At 38.7% G+C, this 22,445-nt stretch overlaps 1 protein-coding gene across 1 annotated transcript in view; it reads right to left on the bottom strand.

Moving 5' to 3' along the window:
• PCNXL2 (pecanex-like 2 (Drosophila)) overlaps positions 1-22,445 on the bottom strand; it is a gene marked incomplete at its 5' end in the record, with an annotated part of 141,373 nt that overhangs the window by 87,419 nt on the left and 31,509 nt on the right. The window contains 6 exons of the mRNA XM_010081844.1: positions 7,786-7,877; positions 9,435-9,545; positions 14,473-14,644; positions 20,664-20,696; positions 20,800-20,953; positions 22,275-22,417. Coding sequence (XP_010080146.1) covers positions 7,786-7,877; positions 9,435-9,545; positions 14,473-14,644; positions 20,664-20,696; positions 20,800-20,953; positions 22,275-22,417 — 705 coding nt within the window. The remainder of the gene's footprint in view (positions 1-7,785; positions 7,878-9,434; positions 9,546-14,472; positions 14,645-20,663; positions 20,697-20,799; positions 20,954-22,274; positions 22,418-22,445) is intronic.

The raw sequence follows: 22,445 nt of genomic DNA, 5'->3' as shown, positions 1-22,445 counted from the left end.
CGAAGGACAGGTTTTAGTCTTGGAAGCTGGTATTATCTGTCACACTAGACAGGGAGTTTGACTTCCTACTTTACCTCATTTGGTTGAGGTGACATATACAGTGCTTTCATATACAGTTTTGACTTTGATGCAGACACTCATGTAGCCATGTTTAAGACAAGTGAAATGGACTTACAGGGTTAAGGATGAAAGTGATGAGTTACCACAGACCCCGTGGTTAGGGTGGTGGTGTTACATTTCAACCACAGAATTGCCTAATCTCAAAATGTCCCACTAAAAAGGGAGATAAAGGTGTCTTTGAACTTATAAGCTTTTTACCACCTGTAAAGGTGGGGATGCAAATATATTTTTAAAAAGTGGCAATGGTATTTTTCTGTCCTACATTAATTATCCTTTTTACTTCTTTCTTCCTTTAAAAAAAAAAAAGCACATAGCAAAATCTTACCTTTCAAAGATATGCTAAAATAAATCATATGTCCTACTCCAGAGACAAAAAGTGCTCTGAACACAGCAGAACCAGTCTGGTAAGCAGAAACTCTTTAGAACTCTTTAGAAATTCTTGCTAGAGATATCCCTGAGGTGTCAACAGCTCTTTATTTTTTTTTTTTTTTTTTTTTTTTTCCTTAAACAGAATATTCCTCTTAACTCAAAGACTTTGCAGATTTCTGTAGCATTAGCAGCATGGAAGGTGCCTGCATACTGACTGGCTTTTTAAATATGGAGGCAAACTCCAGTTTTTCTCCACAAAGAACAGACATCATCTAATTTTCCACTCTCTTGTGATTTCATAATTATTTAACTAATTTTTTTTTTTTTGGGGGGGGGGTGGTTGGGGGAGGCTTTCTCTTTACTTCCACTCCCCAGCTTCATCACAGATCTGTGCTATTGTACATATCAAACAAAATGCAGGACAGCTGTTGATGGTCAGCCATTCCCCGTGTGATGGTAAATGGAAAGAAATACTATAATCCTATATCCGAACATACAAAAACTTTCTGAATGAGGCTGTAAAAGTGAATCCTCCCCTCACCCCCAAAGGTAGGAGAAAATGGTAACAACAACTTGTTGTTGAGGTTAACTATAAGCTTAACTATATTACCATGGATACTTGTTTTCAGTGAACACTAACAAGCAGGAAACATGAATTATTGCTTACACTGGTTAGAGACAAATTCTAGGGAGAGATGCCCACCAGCCTTATCTTCCCGTCAACCATAGAAAAAAACCCACTGCTTTCCCAGAAGATTTGCAAAAACCCGACAAGTGATAAGCTACCAGAATACAAATTTCACTACACATTCTGAGCAATGTTGTCTCCGTTTCTCTGCCCTCTCAGCTGTTATCTGTGACCATATTTTCATTGCTGAAATTTAAAATCCACAAGAATGGGACTCATGCATGGGTGTGCATACCAGCTTACACAAGAGGGTCCAAGTCTGTGACTAGGATTCCTTGGCTAGAGAGTTAAGATGAGCAACAACAGGCAGGGGGCATGGATACTCATATTTCACATAATGGTGAGTTTATCCTAAACAAGAAGTGTAGATTTCTACATTCCTATACAGTGACATACTTCTGTAAGAGTAACCCTGGGCCATATCAGATTCTGCAGACCTAATTTACTACTACTGTTATATCTGGACAATAAGTTCATGTTATACACACAGAAAACAAAGAGCATAACTATTGAAGTTATGACTAAAGTGCAAGTCTGACTGTGCCTGCAAACATCACTCACTGAAACGCGTGGTATCTGACAATTCTCTGAAAAATTAACACTCCTAACAGCTCTTGCTTGAACCTCAAGGGTCTCTAAATTGGAAAGTACATAAAATCGATGAACCTTGTCTTCAAAACCTCCAACAGGGCTGGAAGTATTTTATGTGGTAGAAACAAGGCTGTCTAATAATCCTATACTTCTATTTTTGGTCACTTACACATTTGGGAATTCTGTCTATACACCAGGGCTCATTCAGTGCTGTCTAGAAATTTGTTTGGGCAGCCTTAGCAGATTAAGGGAGACGTATGCTTGCAATTCTTTCACATTATAAAACCCTAAGACAAATATTTCAAAATTATTAGTACACAGATGAAGCCTGTGTCATTGAAAACAGGAATCAAGAAGCATTGTTATCCTGATTAATGAGTTTAAAACTCATTAAACAACAAACCAGAATACATCACTGTAAGCTGAGAATGGTTTAGAATACACACAGGATTTTCAGTAACTGTCCACTGAAGCAGGTTACCAGAAAATACTTTCTTCAAGTATAAGGTAATGGAAACTATATAACTTCCATTGTAAAAAAATATGCACTTACACAGAGCTGAAGGAGGCATCTGTGCCACATATGAACACATTCATATCAGTTTAATTTTTCTGACCCAAGTCCAAAGCCCGAATTTTTTCCAGGTTGATTCAGATAAACTGTAAGTCCCTCAAGCAGTTTTAAAAAAAACCCAAACAAACAAATTATTAACAAATAATTAACAGGTTCTGGATAAGTTTCAAATCCAAACCAGCTGACTGGAACAGAAGGCAGAAGAGGAGGACTGACTGATTCCAGAAACCTTCAGGGATGTGCTCTCCTGCCCCACAGCAAAACACTGGTGTGCTGGAATGCTAACGACCAATATCAAGATGGCTAAATTCCAAACTGAATATTTGTGGAAAAAGTAGGAGGGCATACCTGACTTTTTTTTTTTAAATATCTCTTAAATATTTGGGCACAGACCAGAAAACAGATGGAGCAGGAGACAAAAATCAGCACATCAGGCTAATTCTAGTCAAGTGAAAAAGATGGCACAGAAGTTCCTGTGTCTCCAAGCTGATGGATATAATACCTGAAAATAAAAACACCTCCTCCAGGAAAGAGAGATAACACTTACACAAATCAAAGCTGAGGTAGCTATTAGAGCTGTCGATTTCTGTTCAAGATTACAGGACTGAAGATGAGATCAGAAATAAAGCCAGGCTGAAGTGAACACAGATAATTTTAAACCAAAACCAGTTACCCAATAGCTTCAAAAAAGCACCAAGCTGAAAAATGGCTGGTATTAGATGCAACAATCCAAGGAATAACCAAAAGAGGTGATAAAACCAGGTTTAGGATTTAGAGCTTTTTATTAAATGCAAATAAATGGAAGTCCATAGAGGACCTGGGAAGAACTGGAATAAGGAGTGATGATATCATTCAACAGAGGCCTGGGAGATAACGAAAATCTCAAAGCAAGCAGGAGAAACTCAGGTCTTCACACTTCAGCTTTGCTTCTCAGTCACCTCCAAACAACGTGTCCCTCTTCCTCCTTCAAGTGCCAGAGTCACAGAACCCAAACACAGGCCTCCCCATCACACGATGACTTGTAACAGATTGTCCCCGTATTTTAGTTGGGTGGGGAGCGTGTGTTTGGTCACATAACACCATGTCGCCACGCGAGCCATATGCAGCCACCCCCTAAAACACATCATATGCTTCCGATCAAGGCCTGTGACAGGACGTGTGAGCAGCCTGCCAGCATGATGCAACCTGCCCATCCACTGTTAGCATAAGACCAGAGATCTGTCCATCCTCTTGTGGAGATATGTGCATTTTAGTCATGAGAGAGAAACATTTCTGGTCGTGCAACTGTGATGTTGCTGCAAAACTCCCTCAGAAAGAGCAACAGGGCCAGATGAACTCATTGGGCACACCAAATTTTGTCTGTAGATCACAGGATGAACTCTCAAATGAGAATACTGGATAATTATTTTCCTCAGGCAACTTATCTGAACAGAAAAATCAGTGGCAATTATTAAGTTAAACTAATGATACATCTATATTGCAGCTGCCTTCTCATAGAGTCTCTCAGCTGGTTTTGTACAACGTAATTCAACAGCAATGTCACCCTGGACAAGGCACAGGATTTCAGGTCAGGCCTATTCGTCTCAGTTCTCAGAGCTTATATTTGCATGTTGAAAGTTAACTTGAGTACTTACACTGTTTTGTGGACATACCCCAAAACAACTGCTCAATTCTTACTATTTAATTTTTCTAAAATTGGAGATCTAGAGCAAAGAATTAATTGCTGTGAATTTGCTATTCTAAAATAATTTCAAAATTTGACTGCAACTAAATCAAACTATTGTACGTACATATAGATACCTTCTGTTCTAAAAATGAACAAGAAAAACTCACTTAAGAACACCGACCTATTAGAAAAATTAACATTATTTATTTTAATAAGAAAAAGGTGGTAAATTAATTATTCTTCTAATGAACTTCTTCAGGAATAATATCGTTCCTTTTGGAATAATTAACGTACACAGAGAAATGAGGCTAGGCTATTTCACCCTGCAAGATAACAAATAATTAGAACACAAGAACCACTTCAGGAAGGAAAGGCTCAAGCCTGATACCACTGGAATGGGTCTTCATCAGCCTGTGCATTTGATGTGAGCAATTGTTCACCAGTAAAAAGCACACAACCACTTAGAGATCCATTCTCCTCTGCAATTTATTTCAGGAAATAGAACTCTGCTAGCTACACCTGCTGAGCTATACGATGTTCTGCCAATAAACAGAGTTTACATTTCAGGATGCTACCTTTCAGCCGAGAAATAAGCTTTGCAACCCAGAAATCCTGTGCCAGAGAGAGTCTATCATGTTTCCCTGCCCTGAATCTTTTTGATTGTGATTAGTTTTTGACCTCCATAACCATTGAAAATTTTGCTCTGTTAGTTTTGTCAAATTGACTAAAAGTGAAAAGAGTGAAACAAAAATAAAAAATAAAATCTGTAAAGTGCAAGCATACAATTTCTGTCTCAAAGAAATTTTTGTTGTGCAAACACCTCAATGAAACAGACTATACCATTTGCGCAGTTTTGAGTTAAACTCTGCAATTTCTAACAGACCAAAAGTCCAAACCTTCATTTGATTAGGATCAGAAGTTTTTGCTCTCTAAACATCAAAACAGTTCTAGTTTCTTACAGGGGTACTAGACCACTTTTCAAAGTGGTCCCTATTCAGGATCAGATTCTTCTCTTACATTTAGGCCAATTCCTACTCCTCCTCCGCCAACCAAAGAATCATTCCCTTGCAGTGTTATAGACAACATTACAAAAGGAAAAAAAAACTCTCTGGACCTGACTAAAGAACAAGGAGGGTCAACACAAGTGCTTATTTCATAACTTCTAGAAGAAAAAAATGTATGAAGCACCCCAGTAGACTGAGATTATGAGCTGGAGCAAGTGGAATCATCTTTACATGCTTTAAATTAACCTCCTCAGAAGTGCCTTCACAAGAACAGTGCCATAAAAATTCAAATTAACTGTATAATTTCTCTGTGAACAGAAAGTCTGCACTTAATATTGGTAATTTACAACAGATATCTTGTAAATCTTTCACAGCACTCTACAACTTCAGGGTAGCATAAAAAGCATATTTCTAAGCAGTTTGAAGTCTAATCCACAAGGAGATTGCTTATCTACAAAGCCACCTGCATGCTGTAATTTTAAAGTATTATGCTGAGAAAGGAGTCTGTAGAATATTTTAAGAGACTCTTCTTTAATACTGTTTACAAAACTATTTTTTAAAGTATCCATCACACAACCTCCCCACCCTCAACTAGTGAACTGCCCTCTGCTAATCTTAGGGGTAAAAACAATCCTCTCCCCAGTTATCTGCCTGTTGAACAGTGGTTTAACTCAATTCCTTCCTTCCATACAGCTCTTTCCATTTTTCTCATTGTTTCTTCCCCACCCATTATATATATTTTCTGTGTTCATCCTTACAGAGATCCACCTTGTCCATCCCAGCTGCCAGTTTCTGAACCATTAATATAGCTGGAAACCTACCACCTACTTTAGGAAACCTCATAAGAGGCAGTTAAGCTTTCTAGCATCACACAGCTGTGTGAGGTCAAACCAGTATAACTGATATACTGGTGGAGCCTGGCAACAGGAGATTCCCTGGGAGCACACCACATGTTCAAAGACATTTAAAGTGTGTTAATGCAGCACTGCTCAGCAGCTGAGTTGCCACAATTTATTGTGTATGGACTCAAGCCACCCAGGGGCAAGATAAAATGGTGGCTTTACACATTTTACCTTACTATTGGGAGTGGTTAAAAACACGTGCACAGGCAGCTCTGATCACCTGTGAGAGATCATTGAGGCATTATAATTGACCTTTTTTGATTTAAGGCTTCTGTTCAAAATTTTAAGTGGAAAATTATTAAAAGCCATTATAGAAATGCCTACATTCCTTAAAGAATTCCCTTAAAGAAACATCTGACCACCTCTCTCATCTGTGTCAATCGCCAGCCTGAGTGTTGACACGATACATCCTGAGCTGTTGTGCAACCTCATATTGGGATCTCTGTGTGCTATGCACATGTAGCACCACAAAACATCCTCTCACGTATGCCTGCAAGATGTCAAGAGTGGCTTGGAAACCACTGCACATCCTGGTGCACCCCTGCATGGGCACTGACAGCACTTAGCCTGTAATGAAACACTGTCAAAAGACTGTCCCTTAAAGGATAAATTTTATCACAAGTCTTGCTAAAATTCTGGTCTTGCTGTGGTCACTGGGAATTTTACAGCAGACTTGAAGGCAGAAAAAAATTTTCATTGCTATTTTTTTAAATAAAACAAAAAATGTGGAGGACATATACATTAACTGCAAAAAAGTAAATGATTAAGTATGGCTCAAAAAGCAGCATCTGCCAAAAAAAACAACGTTGGGCATCACGGGGAAGTGTACCAAGAACAAGGTGACCAGTCATTTTTGGCACCCTTGCATCCTGAGCACCACACCAACTTACTCTCCACATCTGAAGGTCACAATGGAGTAAGAGAAGGCAGAGAGTACGGCAACTAACTTAGCTACTCCTGAGAGAGCGGCTGCTTTACAAGTAGACACTAGAAAGGCTTAGACTCTTCAGTTTAAGGAGAGGATGGCTGGGGGGGTATGGCTGATGCCTACAAAACTGCGAAAGAAGCAGATATGGTGAGTGCAGAACAATTATTCCCCAAATCCTGCAATACTAGCCATAGGGAAGACTTGGTGAAATTAGCAGATCAGTTTAAAACCAATGAAGGACAGCACAGAGCACAGTGAACACCTGGAATTTGTTGGCACAGAGTTGTGGAGACAGATAACACCAGCACATTCATGAAAGGACTCAGCAAATTCATAGACAACAAGTCCACAGATACCAAATGAAATAAGCAGGGACACTCTCCAACATCCCTAATCCAACAATCATGGATACTGGTGGACTACTATGGAAACAAGTACTTCCATTAAATTCCTAAATTGCATTTCCCTGTGCAGACACTACTGGGTTAGATGGTTCATTGGTCTGCCCAAGCTGGGCATTTAACTTCTTAGGCATACTGTTATGAAGCTACAACAAAATCCTCTATTTTTTTCCCTTTGGAAATACAGACTTAACTAGGAATTTGGACAAAATTCAGCCCAGCTTATACAAGTCAATAGGAGTTGCAGCTTTTTAAGCCAAGGCTGCTGTTAGTCTTTGTAGCGGAAATCCAATGGATCATTTCAGACTGATACATGCAAGAGGCAAAACTGTCACAGGTATTAGACACACATTTACTCCAGTATTTCTACTACACTTTCAATCCCTTTTAGTGTAGCTAATAGCCAGAACCTGAAGCATGGCTTGTAAAGCTTATCTTGATAAACAACAACAATGCAGCACCAAACAATGCTGCTCTCCCTAGATCATATTAATTTTGAGCTTGAAATTTTCCATTTTTGCAATGTTGTTTTTCTGGCTTACCTTCACTGCACTGAAGCAGAAAGCATATAGGACAATCAGAACAACAAAGCTTCGGGAAACGCTGTACAGTGCAGATATGAACCCAGCAGCAGCTGAAATACAGACATTACATTTTAGTTAATTTCTTCCTAAATGAGAACATGCAATCAAAAGAAAAATATGAAACAGTTCTTGCATCACAAGAGGTATAGAGGTTAAAATCAGATAACACAAAACTGGTTGTTGAGAGAATGACTTCAGTTCTCCAAACAAGCTCCCAAAATTGTTTGCAGCTAAGACTGAAAGCCCAATGCCACTGTACTCCATGTCTTTTCCATTGACCTGAGGTCCCACACTATTGCTTTATGTACTGAACATTGTTTTGCCAAAACATCAGCACGCCTCTTCATGTTGTTGGAGCAATGAAGTGATCTCCAAAACTGGCAATTTTCTAGTCAAGCTCCATGTGGAATTTTCCTCCTTCCCTTTGCTCCGGAGACACAGGTTCTGGTATCACCCAAAAGCACCCTAACTTGCTCAGTCAACCATGATCTTCACCATATTAAGATACAGGAATGAACTTAAAGGGAGAGAGAAGGATGCCAGCTGATCACTTGCTACAACCTCCTTAGAAAGCTTCCAGAAGCATGGTAGGAAAAGCTGCCAGTCATGATTAGGAGTTCATCAGTCTCAACAATGGAGACAGAGAGGCTGCAAAACCGTGCTGTAATCATGATTATTGACAGGATGAGGACTTTATCCAGCATGTTATTTCCTCCAGGTCTGCTATGGTATTTATGAGACAAAAAGCAAAGAACACCCGTATCATCTGTACCAGTTTTAACCATTTGCCAAAGGCTATGTCTACAGCAGCAAGCAGAACAATGCAGTAAGTGTGGGTCTGTGGAATGAAAGTGCTGAGGATGTTATATCCATGCTATACACGTTTGAGATGCCTTATTGCAGAGTATCTCTAGTCTGGTCCCCCAGACTGTATGCTCTTCAGTGTCTGGAATGCAAACACTTTAAAGCTTCACCCAAATGGAATCCAGTTTGCATACTCTGACATCATTCCATGATGCAAAACAACATGTGGTAAGTGGCAACAAGGAGGAAATTTTGTTTCCGATCCAAACTAAGATGACAGTGTAGATGCATCCTGATCTTCTCTGTTACTTAAGCTATAACAAAAACCAAATCCAACCACTACCAACAGAAAACTGATGTATTGTCTCTCACAGGCCTTTTTTAATCTCTGACTGAAATAATACCAAAAAAACACACATCCAATACCTTGTGAACATCCCTTACTATGGAACAAAGCACACTTTTTTATTTTTATTTTTTAAATTAGTTTTAACATAGAACACTTTTTATAAAGCTTTTCTTTGTTTATAAATATAGCAAAGATTCACATCAGACATGCCAAGAAAGAGCTCTTTGATGTCAACCACATTCTGCAGCCTATAGCACAACTTGTATACGTCTTTTCAAAAGAAAAAAAGAAATCTAAACAAGGGAGTCTTATTAGTATTCACCCCACTGCTATATGAACACCATTAGCTGTTTGAGCTTTAATATGCACCATGCTTTAAAACATGCAATAATATACTCTAAAATAAGGTAGTAAACCCAGAAAGGGATAGCCCAGGCTGCAACTGGCTACTTACCAGAACCGCCAAAAAGTAACATGTCTATTTGCTCCAAAAGATATATACAGAAGGTGTTGATTTGAGGGAAAAGACCAAGAAGGGAAATTGCAGGAAAGCAATATAAAAACACTAAAGAAAAAAAGAAGATGCATGTTAGAACACAGTCATACATCACAATGTATGAAGAACAGAGAAGCAGGCATCATACCAGAATAAGAAATTGTTGCAATAAATTCTGAAGATTACTCGAGTAAGTATACCTTAACCTTAGCAGCAACGACTACACTTTCCTTCTCAGGTATTGAAAATAAATTACACTGTTTTACAGGTAAGAAACTAAAGCTCAGAGGTTAACTTTAAGCTTTATTTTGGATAAAAGCAGCGGCAGAAAAAATAGCATTATGTAGTCTCCTTACTGCTTTTCAAACACTTTCAAAGTTGTATTTGTTCTATTTAAAGTACACAAGTTTTAATTTCCAGACTTCGGAACTTCCTCCTTGAAACTGAGATGGTTCAAGCACATGTATAACAATTCAATATAAACTATAAACAAACAGAAAATATTTTAATGGCTAAGATCCCAAGTATCTTGGCTATCACAGTACCCTGTCTCTGCCAGCACTCAACAGCAGACACTTAAAGCAGCACATAAAAATGGGACAAACCTATGGGAAAACTTCCCCAGAATATTTCCCTAGCTTCCAGCAGGATGCATTCTGACTTTGCAGGAGTGAAAGACCATTAAAAACAGCAAAGAAACTCAGGTTTAAAACCCCGTCTGATATCTTTATATAGTCTCTTTCTAAACGGAAATGCTAATTGAAATGTCTGCCTTACACTCAAGGAAAACCAGGAGTCATAATTTGGGTAATTGTGTTGCTAGTCCGATGTTCTGTTCATTTCCAGCCACCCCTTCCCATCCATTTACCCTTAGCTCCACCCTAGAAAATGCCAAGCACAGTTGTCCAGCAAAGCATCTAAACACACACTTGACCCAAGTCTCCAATACTGTCAACTTTCAAGGACACATACACACGTTTAATCATATTCTTGCTGCTTCGTTGTACTAGTACCAGAATGTTCTGCATAGTGAAAGAGAAAGATGTGTGTCATAAACAAGTATGTATTTGCTAGTTGACATGCTAGGAAGACTGCAGTTTCCTCCTATTCATTCTCATAAAAAGCAAATTAAACAAATCACTAGCACAACTTATTCCCCTTCCCACCCAAGTCAAATTTTAAGAAGGTAACAATAGGATTTGTGTTCTTTGTTGAATGCTAATTTCACATTTTACTCCCAGCTCCTCTTACTAATGCATCTTGTGCTGAAATAAAACAATGCACCGATTTTGATCTGACAGCTTTTATCTTCATCCTATTATACACTACTGCTATCTAATATTGTAAATCTTGGTGAGGAAGTCAAACACAGGAGAAAAAAAATGACATACTCAAGTGTTAAACACAGACAGGGCTCACTTAAGTATACTTGCTTTAACAATGCACCCTTCATCACGACTTCCTGTCGCTGGCACAAATTATATACACCTAAGAACATGAGGAAACACTGTCTTCTCAATCTTTTACATGCAAATGCCATTATGAATTTCCTGTTCCTTTACTACTCTGTTCTTCCTTCAGATATTCCACCAAGCCATATGAAGGACCACTCGTGAAGAGAGACAATGGCATGACAACAAACTGCCCAGCAGGCCAATAGGGACTCGCCATGGGATCAACTATCCCAAAAAATCACTGCTGAAATTCACAGGAGATCTTGTTCCTTGGGCAAAGGACTTGCAGAACTACTAGAACTCATCTTAGACTACTGACTTCCAGTACAAATAACTGCCTTTGCTATAGCACCCTCAGAAGAAGCTGAATAAGAGCACGGAAAGGAAGGACAAGACCAAAGACATTATACTGTCAGTACACCAAAATATATAGGGGTGAATGTAACAAGGAGGGAAAAGTTGGGTGACTACAGCAATGTCCTCACCTCATCCTCTCTCTATTAATACCTTGAATAATCCTAACAATTTCTTTAGCTAAGGTAGTTTTGTTTATCTCACCAGTGAGGTAAATAAACACTTACAAAAGGATTGAATTTAGGAGCAGTAGTTTCCCTTGTGGGAAGCAGATAATAAAAGTAACTGATTAATCAGCTGGAATTGCATTATGGATTCCAGAGAGAATCTGTTTAAGCATCACATATTTCCATACAGAACAACACCTTTAAGAGCTGGACCACTAAGAGATGCTTATGTGAGCTGCTATCATTTAACATTGCAGTTTGAAGGTTTCCTCTAAATGAGTAGCTACCAGATAAGTGTAGGGGGAAACAATTTTTGGCTTTGGAAGCTTTGGGCCATTTGAGAAATGTAGAATGGTAACTCTGTGACAATGTCACTGCAAGCATTTTAGAAGTTTAGAAAATTATTATTAAAAAGCAGCTATATCTGAGTACCGGTCCATTTGCTGTGTAATAATACATACTTTTTCACAGGGAAAAAAAAATGCATTATTTCAGTGAAAAATAGTCTTTTTGTTCTCACCCCCCTGAACACAGCAGAAGATAACATTCACAGAGGCTTTCTTCCCCTGGCAGATGCTCAGTCATTGCTATCACAAAATTTTGCCATCACCTGATACTTACTCTTCTGAGATGCCTGCCAAATAATTTCACTCATCTGTCTAATGCTTAAATGGTTTCATCTCAAAACCTATCATTCTTTAAATGCGTAACTACTTTTGTCAACTAACCACACCTGTAGCACCCAGTGACCGAGGTTGGCGCGGTCTGTTCCCTCACACTATGTATGCTAATCTAGCAAAAAGGTCAACTGAAACAAGGAATTCAAGATTAAAACCATAGCTAGAATGAATTAAAGCCATGATCCCCCAAATAATATACATCAATAGCAGAACCACCATCAATCTAAAATAAAACAGAATCCAATCCTGAATAGATTGCCTGCAAAGAAATGGACCTGTTAAAAATCACATTTCTTAAGTAATTAGGTTACACATCTAACAAATTTCCACTGATTTTCTTTTATAACCTTGTTTCAATACTTTTATCATAGTGTGCTATGCAGTATCACACTAGTTCTTTAGTAAGTCCTCTCTATGATTTCCATCACTTTAGCTTCTTACCACAGTAAACACCTGAAACAGAAAACTTTTCCTTTCCTCGGTATTTGTAGTGCATAGTCAAAAACAGTTTTATTTCCCAACTTATCAACTCTGAACACTACAATAAATTATGAGTAAAATACAAATTAAAAATTTACCATATGACAAGCCAATAAAAAGACTTCAAAAACACCTAACCAAGGGGCAAAACCACAAAACAACAGCAACATTATATTGGTATTCAGTGGGGCCAGCTTCCCTCCCAAAACACATACTGCCCCAAACAATTCTATAACTTCAGTGTCTATGGGAATCTGCACTCAAAGTGCAGCGAGGTGCTGGAGGATGCTGATTGCCATGGCTTAGGGAAGTAGCTGCCCTGTGACCACTTGCAAGGACTGATGTCAGCCAGAAGCCAAGATTTCCATAGAGGCAAAGCAAGGAATTACCAGAGCACAGCACCAAACATCACTTGAACACACCCACAGATGTGCCAGCTGCCAGAGCCGTCAAGGTAAGAACAGTGGTTTCTTCTCCCTCTCTCGTTAAACAGATGCCAAGTGGGGAGATGAGCCTGTATTTCCTCTCTCCCCCACCACCCCCCCAGGCTGTTTCAGGAACCTGCTCCACCATCTCTTTTGAGGCTAGCCAAAATTAGCACATTTATAAACACACTTTTTTTTTTTCTTATACTGGTTGCAATAGTTTTTCATTTATCTCTATCCCAAGAGTCATTTAAGATTCTTGTTGAATTATTTATCAGCATTTTTACTGTTCACCTTTGTCAAGCAGGGAAAATAAGATGTAAGAAGAAACTTTAATGAGACCATAGGAAAGTAATGAAAAAAGCTAATGAAAATAAGTGAGATGCAGGTCTTCATTATTCCCCTGTTTCTGGTGAGAAGGATAGGGAGTCAATGAACCCATATAAAGGACCAATAACTTTCTTAAAAACAGTATGCCTTTCAGGCAGTAATAGCCTGACATGAGCATAGCAAAAAACAAGTATAACAGTCACAGGTGGACAAAGACCCCAAAGGTCATACACTCTATATCAAAACATTTTTTCTTCTACTACAGTAGGTTTCCTGGTTCTAAATTCACAAAACAGTGGGTCATCTTTGGTACACCGTGACACAACTCTTGGGAAGTTTTTACAACTGTTACAGTAAACTTTAACTTTTCTACTCCATACCTAACAGTGTTGCACTACTTGACCTGAGCCCAGTTCAGCATTTGTATCTGTGACACGAGTAGGGCAGCACAACAGTTACAGACCTGCAAGTGTGGAACGGGAAGAAATACCCCATTCTGTCAGGACACTTCCAGCTGTGGACGCTCCACATTAGTGTCAAAGGCTCATCAGTCCCATTTTGGGGCAATACCTGAATGTCCTCAGCCACTTCTGGGTACAACTCCAGAAGGAAACAGGTTGGAAGAGGTACTGCGCAGTGGGCACTCCACACTAACTCATCACGTGGACAGCAAGACAAACTAAACCCAACCAAGAAAAAGAGTGGTTTTCTTGAGCAGAATGTCCACCTGAGGACTTGGCGCGGATTAGATTCCAGGCACTAAATTTAAAACTCAGCTTATTCTGCAGTAACAGCTCCGCACAGACAAACCCTTACAAAGATTAACTGCATTTCACAGATGATGTCTTTTGCTAATAATATCAGTGACTGTTAAGTTTTCTATAGAGACTTTTCTACGAGCCTAATTTCATTAAGAACTCCTTTTTCATGAGGGAAGGTTGCCAGATGTACCCCGCCCCCGTCTTAAGTCATTCCAAATGTTTCTATCAATTTGACTTAGAGCTGTGCCTCTATAACATGGATTTGATTGCCAGCATGGGAAAACATGGACTTCCCCGGCTAATGCCTAATTCATTTTTACAGTCCTAGGAAAAATATTGACTCACCTATTACATGGTCTCTGGCTGACTGGAGAGATCTAGGCGAAAAGAGCTTCAAGCCATACATGGTATAAACTGGAGGATTTGTGTCTTTTGATCCAGCATCTAGCAGCAAAATAAGGCCACACAATATACAGAAATACACAGGTCTGCTGTAGATTATGATTTTATTGTGCCCCTGGAAAAAAAAAAAAAAAAAAGAAAAAAAAGTCTGAATTTTGTATTCACTTTCCTACTGCCTGCACTGCATTAAATTGGAGAGAGGGTCAGGAGTCAGACAAAATATTTTAATGACTTATACATACTAATTAATAATAAAAATGTTACAAGGTATTTTATCTTCTCCAGAGGAGACTTTCAAAAGGCACAAAAAGCAGTTAAGACTAACTCTTAACAATCATTTACGCTTTTGAAAATCTAACCTTCTGGACCTTTTAAAACACACTAATTGCAGAAGCAGTAATTTTCTGTGGAGAAAAAAAAAGCCCAACCTGTCTGAACTTTTCAACAGAAAAATAATTTTTTCCCTATCTTATTTTTATTTTAATGAAAGTCTGCTTCAGGTAGCATGGCTTTTTCTTTTTTTAATGAAATATAAAATGAATTTTTAATTGCATCCTGGAAAGTAAAAAAAAATAGTAGAGCACCTCCTAGGTGCAGTGTGAGGCATGGAGATTGATTTTTTTGCACCGATGCAATTTTTTTTTGTTAATTTGAACCACTTGGTTTTTTTTGTTGATTTGAACCACAGCAAGTCAGTATCCCTCCTGGAGAGGGTGACACTCAGCAGCAGTTTCTGGTCTCTCTCTCATGCAGCAGCTTGAAATTATGATCCAAGTGAATTAACATGTAGAAGGATCCTTATCTTACATCTTCATACACATCTCTCACACGATTGATTCACACTAATCCCACAAAACACTGCCGTGGGGCTGTGGGCCAGGGAGAATAACAGACACTTAAGAAAAATCTTAATAGTTCCCCTGGTAGCAGGCTTAAGGGTAAATAAGACATTTTAAACACTGGTGAGTCAAAAGATTCCTTGAGTGTGAAAAGCCTGGAGCAAAGTGTCAAAGATTCAAGTTTGTCTTGCACAAAGTTACTGTGAAACTTCTTATTTACAATATATACAACTTATATACAATAAAATGTAATTTAAGTGAGTATAATAAAATATAATTTCTTTTTTGAAAATACTTATTTACTTACTGATTGAAACAGCAGCCGTATTTATTTGGCTGCCAGCCAAGTTCGTATGTTAGCATTGCTATTAACTGATCTGTAGTCTCTTTTGGGATCACTCAGTTAACAAGGTGGCAGATTGCAGGGAACTAGTGGGCTTATACTGCACCTAGCATCCATGGAATATGAGTCTGGTCAGACTGACAAATCCCAGCTGTTTAATCAGAGTTTCAATTTTACTAATTCAAAGGAGAATTAGAAAGATAAAAATCTGACTTAAAAATAAATTAAAATATTACTTTCTGGCTTTTTTTTAAACTTCAGTTCACTTATCTTAAATGTGTGCTGTGCCTTAGGAAAATAAACCAGTAAATATTCCATCTAAACAATTGCTTAACGATTTATAGCCTGATGTGCACTCCACACCAAAGTCTATTTTATTGTGATGTTACATTCTTGTCTGATCTCTTGAATTTCAGGACCCAGGTTTTATCTTTACATGACAATTATTTGAAAACAGTTGGGTAAGATGGAATTGATGACTTGAAGTCCAGAGGTTTAGCTCCACACACCTCTCAGTTCCAACCAGAGAACCGACATACTTAATTAGGTTTACAGTGTATATTTAACTCGTACTTCCAAATAAATCACTCTTACCACGCTAATAACAGTAATGCTAGTTAGGATTGTGGAAGCAGCTTTCAAAGGCTGTCTGAACAGCTTGCCAACTGTGAGCAAATACCACCTTCCTTATTTTTCAGGTGGTGGCGGGAAGTGAGACAGAATCCTGAAAAGGAAACCTTGCCTACTATCGGATCAACAGAAGCAAAGCAAGAGCAGCGATGCACTTGGAAGGACACTGGCTGCAGAGCTCTGGCATTGCTTGGGATGTGCTTGAGCTGAATGAGCCTCCCAGGCTCCGGTCCCCACATCTGGGAAACTGGCAAAACAAGAAAGAGGAACTGCTGCGAGTGTTAGTGCTGTATTTCACTGTCATTCACATCCTTTGTGTGAAGGGGATTACTCAGGACAGGACAGGTTTGAGGCCACGAGCGGACACCTTCTAGAAGAGAAGATCACTGGGACGGTGCATCGCCTCCTGAAAGTTGCAGCCGAGGGGAGGACATTACCTCTTTTCAAGGTTTCAGAAAAAAAAAAAAAATCATGAAGACCTCTTGTGACTGCCACTGACAGGCCAAGGCAGGCAGCCCTTCACCGAAATGGGCACGTGGCAGAACAACTTATCAACAAGATATTAAGGGCTCATTTTGTTCTACCAGACAAACCCATCCCATTTTGACATACAAAACTGATTTCATCTTGGTGAAACTACTCTGCTCTACATCCTTCTTCAGAAGAATACGAATAATGAATCAGGATTCCTTTTATATCTAGCTTGTTGAACAATCATTTTTTTTTTCTGCACTGATAAAAGTTTCCGTGAAAACTCTTCCTTTCCCTTAAGTCTGCCAAAAATGCCACTGACTTTTTCAGGCTCGTGTTTCTTGTGGATGTTTTAGAAACATATTTACATCCTACAAATGCAGCATTGGTGCATCTCCTATTCTGATGAAAATATTAAGATTTTCAACAAAACTAGAATGATTTCACAAACACTCCCATTAGTAAAATAGCACTTTGGATTGCAAAGCATTTTGATGGGGAAATTTCAGAAAAATCTAATGATTTTGTTGTTTCTGTGTGCACACATCCAAGAGGAAAAGACAGAAGGCTTTTACATAAAAGTGTATGTGCTTGATTCCACAGAAAAGCTTACAGGGACAAATTAAAGATACTTTTAAAATGCCTTACGGGATTTATGAAACTGCCTATGGTAGCTGCCCAACTGAGTCAGCTATATGCTTTGGCAGGTAATGGGACTGAGACAATGAAGTTATGCAAGAGATTCTGTAGATCTTATTAAGAGCATAACAGCAATCTTTCAAAGCTCAAGTGCATTTGAAAACCTGAGCTAGATCCTGAGCTATACAGGTGTCTTATGAGGGACTTACAGAGAAGCTCTCATGATCCTTCTATATAGCAATTTACTACAGACACAGCCTTTATTGCCCAGTCTGCTGCTGCCTCTAACCAATCTCAAGAATCTCTGCAAAGCCACTTGTCTAAAACCTTGAAATGCACACAACAAGGACCTCTTGCATCTTTGAATTTAATACATTGCAGTCATTGGCACCTTCCTTATATTCTGCTGCTAATAAGCTAATACAACTCACACTTGGCAGGGACTTTACTTTCTTGTCCCCCCACTATTCCAGCGAGGAGGCTGTTGCCAAATTTCACCATCCCAGAAGCACTGGGTGAACAGCAACTAAAGGCCACCAGCTCCCAATGGAGCAAAACTGGAAAGGCTGAAGCACAGCCTGACAGGAAAATCAGGCTCTCATCTTGTAGCAGGCAACAGGACTAAACCTGCAGCTGCAATAAACACCAGTAGGCAGCATTAGCTGTAGAACCCAGGAAGTTCCAACTTAAACATCAAAGCTTATCAAAACAGAACTATTATCACAATTTAATAAAATTAGTACAAATGAATATAAAATTCAAAACATTAGCTGAGGTTCTTCTCTGTATACTGAAACTCATCTCTTACCACAATGATGGTATACAGACAATACAGCGTTCAGCTCAGAGACCCCAGCTGTCACAGCATCCTATGGGGCAAGAAATAATCTTCTCTCCAATAAAATTGTACCAGACTACCAGACTTTTCAGCATTTAGTCAGCCAGTTCTTCCTCAACACCAGGAAGTGAATACACTGGTACTCGGAAAGAGTTCAGAACAAAAGCTTTACGCATCCCTAGGCACTGTGCTTTCTGAATTCCCTGGATCGTATTTTAAAGCAGTCATTCAAAATGGTACAGGCTAGAGGTGACAAAGTCACATCAAACAGTAACAACATCTGCCTGTGAGACAGGGAAGAAGTTTGGAACCTGCTTAGCAGGCATGGATAACATAAGGCATTAGCAGCTACTCATGGATTCAAGCATAGAAATTAATTCAGTGTGCAAATCTGTGGCTCGTGATTGTTTCTTTCACACTGAAAATTCTCATCTGCATTTTCATTCATGGACATGGTACTGATCATTCTTTAATCCTTCTGCTGTTCTGCATCCTTACATTAACATCAAGAGATGTTATTCTCTTTAATTTTAATGTAGTTACATGAATTATGAAACAGTCCATGGATTATCTTTTCTTGCCTCCTTGTCTTATTTTTCATGGTGCTTACTAGCTGAAGTAAGGCTTTACAAACAGCTATTGTGTTAAAAAGATATAATGTAAAAACAGCTAATCTTCTATTTTAACTTGGTCTATAGTGCCTCCCAGATTTAAAACCCTCTGAGGAAAAACTCTCTAAATTTTATTTCTACTGGAGCTCGGATGGTGCACCAAAAAGTCTGCAAGAAAACGTCCCTGATAAACAAAATTTTGGAAAGTATATGGAAGATAGGAAGACATCTATTGTGTGACACAGAATATAATATAGTGAATAATACTTGTAATAATATTGGTGGAGCCTGGAATGCAAACCTGGATTCTCCACAAAAGATGTTCTGTTTAAACTTCATTAGCTACTTTGTCTTTAATGCTACAAAAAATATGGGCTAGATAGGTTTGCAATGAAGTTTTAATTAAACTGTTTGCCACCCACTTTAAACAAATGTACAGATTACTAATGTCTGAATAAATGCAAACTACTTGATTACAGTTCACATTATTATTTCTGGACACATGCTAGTTGAACCGACAAATAATATTCTTTTAGTACCCCCAAAACCTAACTGTTTACTGAGGTAGGAATATTTCTTTAATGTGTTGACAATATTACCCTACAATGTGTAAACTGCTACTTATTAGCCTTCCCTACTTTTTATGCAGACAGGTATTTCCTATGAATGCATTATAACCAATAATACCAGAAGTTCACCCCATAATAACTGGCATGGAAAAGAAACTAAGAATCTTCTGAACCCCATCTCAGTGAAATGCGTAGCGTACACTTGTCAATAACTTCAATTTCAAGTTCAGCCTGTATTTCTAGCCTCTAAACTGACAAAAATAATTGCTCCCTGCCAACAGGAAATAATCCATCAGACATGCAATTTTCAACATGCTGGTTTTGAACCCTGAGGGAGAGAGGGGGTCCTCAAAACCATTCAAAGAGCTAAATAAGAAATGTGAGCAACTAAGCAGCCAGTGTAAAGCAAGGGACCTCATGACTACTGAAATGTCTCCCAAGATCCAGAAATCAAAAATGCTGAGACAAACTGACAGGTGGAGGGGTCAGGTTGCAGTTTTAGGATGATGCTCCTAAACCAGTCCTATAATGAGGACAGGCTTGGGTAAGGAACTGGTTCCTTGCAAGGTGATTGTCACTGGCAGAGTTCAGTTTCTCACTTATACTCAATAACAAATAGCAAACAGCAAAGATCCCTACAGCCTGCATTCACCCACGGATTTGGCCATTTCTTAAGGACACAACCACAGAAACTGTGACCATATTATAACAAAGGGAAAACACCTGTGCCATTTATGAGCTAACAATGATATTGAGAAATATATCTGCAATACCAGATTAAAAAATAAAATCAATCCCCAATCTCAAAAAAAAACAAAGCCCAACTGGTCAATGGCTGAGCTGCTAGTCTGGAACTTCTGCTGTTTTCAGTCACTGTTTTTAAAGGAAAGCAAAGAAAAAGCTTGTCTGGTGCCACAGGATTGAATTTCAGCAAACTAGTCCAGATGCATTTGTTTTTGTGGCATATTTTAGCTTAAAGAAAAAGCACTTTTCTAATAGCAGTGATAAATTCAAATAGCTTAAAATTAACTAAACATAATATGAAGTCTCAAATCACAGACAAATCTTGCTCATTTTCATAAATCACGTAAAATAGCAAACTACTTATACCTGTGTTTCACTGAACAGCCAACTGTTTCACAACCTACAAGTGAGAATAAAGGAGAAAGACTTGTTCTACTGGCAGAGACTTACATGTATTGGTGAAGCAGGATCAGGCTGAACGCTCTGAAAAAAAAAAAAAACCCAGAAAAAAAAGTTTGCTTACAGGATTTTGCCTTCTTAGAAGTTAGAAAAGAATTCAGCAATTGGGTGTGAACTTGTGCCCTACCTTTAGGAGAGAATACTGGCAGCTGGCCATCACAAGACAGAACAAGAGAACCCAAATGTCTTTACAGAAACCTTGATTCAGAGTCAGGAATCCAAGAAGTGAAACAAGAACTACTAGAAGGACAGCAAACACATTCTCCTTTATATCTTCTGTCCTACATGAATAAAAGCATTAAGAAAAGTACAAATATTTATATATCCATCAGAGCAAGGCAGGTCCATTTACAGCTGGTATGAATTGTCAGTGCTGGAGCTATCATAATGTACAGAATCTGAGGTTTTGCTCCCAAAACGACATTTCCAGGTTCAATGGTTCTTCAACCCTGTACCAAAGACCTTATTCACTGTGATACCTAAAATATATAGAAAAAAGGCATATGCACTGAAGTCCAGCACCCTCCAATCTCACCTCCCAAATAGAATTTCACAGTAGAGCTGATTTGAATGTAGGCAAGTACACGTTTGTTAACAAAAACACAACCCAAATGCTTTTAAATGAGAAAATAATGCATTCATTTAATGAAAAATATACATCTGACAACAAAGAATTAGATGAAAGACCAAATTTGTCATCCAATGTTTTATTTGTTTTACGTGTTCTAATAGAACATGGAAGCTGAGATAAAAAATGAATGTTAATATTCAGGCTATAACAAAAGAGTTTATCAGTAGATGCTTTCCAGGCAATTGAAACACAGAGATAAGACATCACAGATAAGTAAATATCTGCTCTGGACCTAAGCTTCCTGGCTATACAGTCTGATTTCTGCAGTGTGTAAAACTGTCACCTGAAATTTTTGCTGTGGAGACCGCATGGCATAGCACCCACCCAAAAGCAGAGATAAGAGGGCCAGGAGACATTGGGTATGTAGGCTAACATGTTTGAAGCTCTTAGTAGTCCGGCAGACTACTGCACAAGGTCTAATAGCAAAGGGCACTGCCTGAAGAGTCGATGCCAAACTAAACTGAGGGACTAGAAAAAGGAGAGATGCCAAGACAATAAGTTTTCCTAAACAAATAAACATGTACTGGAACAGAGGGAGCAGCTGAAAGATCCCCTCCTGAACATCACTTTCTAATTCTTTTTTTTTTTAGATTGGAGTATTCAGTTTAAAATATCCTGGGACACTTCCATGTCTGTATTTTTGCACAAAAACCTGATTTTCTCATCAGAAAGCTTAGAACCATTGGATCCAACAGCTGAGAGTCAAATTAAAGACTATACTACAGGTTTGGTGATCACTTGAATCAAAGTCTCTGCTTGAAGAGGAAGGGTAGCAAGAACCATCAAAACCAGCTCTGAGGAAAAAACATTTTCTTCAACTTAGAGCAAACAAAAGCATCTATCTACTCAACCTGAATATAAGACACTAATACGATGCACACTTTTTCCTTCTCTAGTGGTCTGCATTGCTGTATGGACATGTGGAGCCACCCACTGTGAAATGTAGATAGAAAAAAAAAAAAAAAGCTTACCTGTCCAGCAATGCCAACAAGGTAAGACGATCGTACCAGACTTTAATCCATTTGCCAGGAAATATAATGAATCTGTAAAACTGCCTGTTCAGTTTCCGCTGTGCTGAAGAACATGAAGAATCCTCAGGGTCCTGGCTGGGTTGCTTTAAAAGCAAACAAACCAGAAATACA

This window comes from Pterocles gutturalis, unplaced genomic scaffold (assembly GCF_000699245.1).
Source record: "Pterocles gutturalis isolate BGI_N339 unplaced genomic scaffold, ASM69924v1 scaffold1104, whole genome shotgun sequence".
NCBI lineage: Eukaryota > Metazoa > Chordata > Aves > Pterocliformes > Pteroclidae > Pterocles > Pterocles gutturalis.
This window is presented reverse-complemented; position numbering and strand designations above follow the sequence as displayed.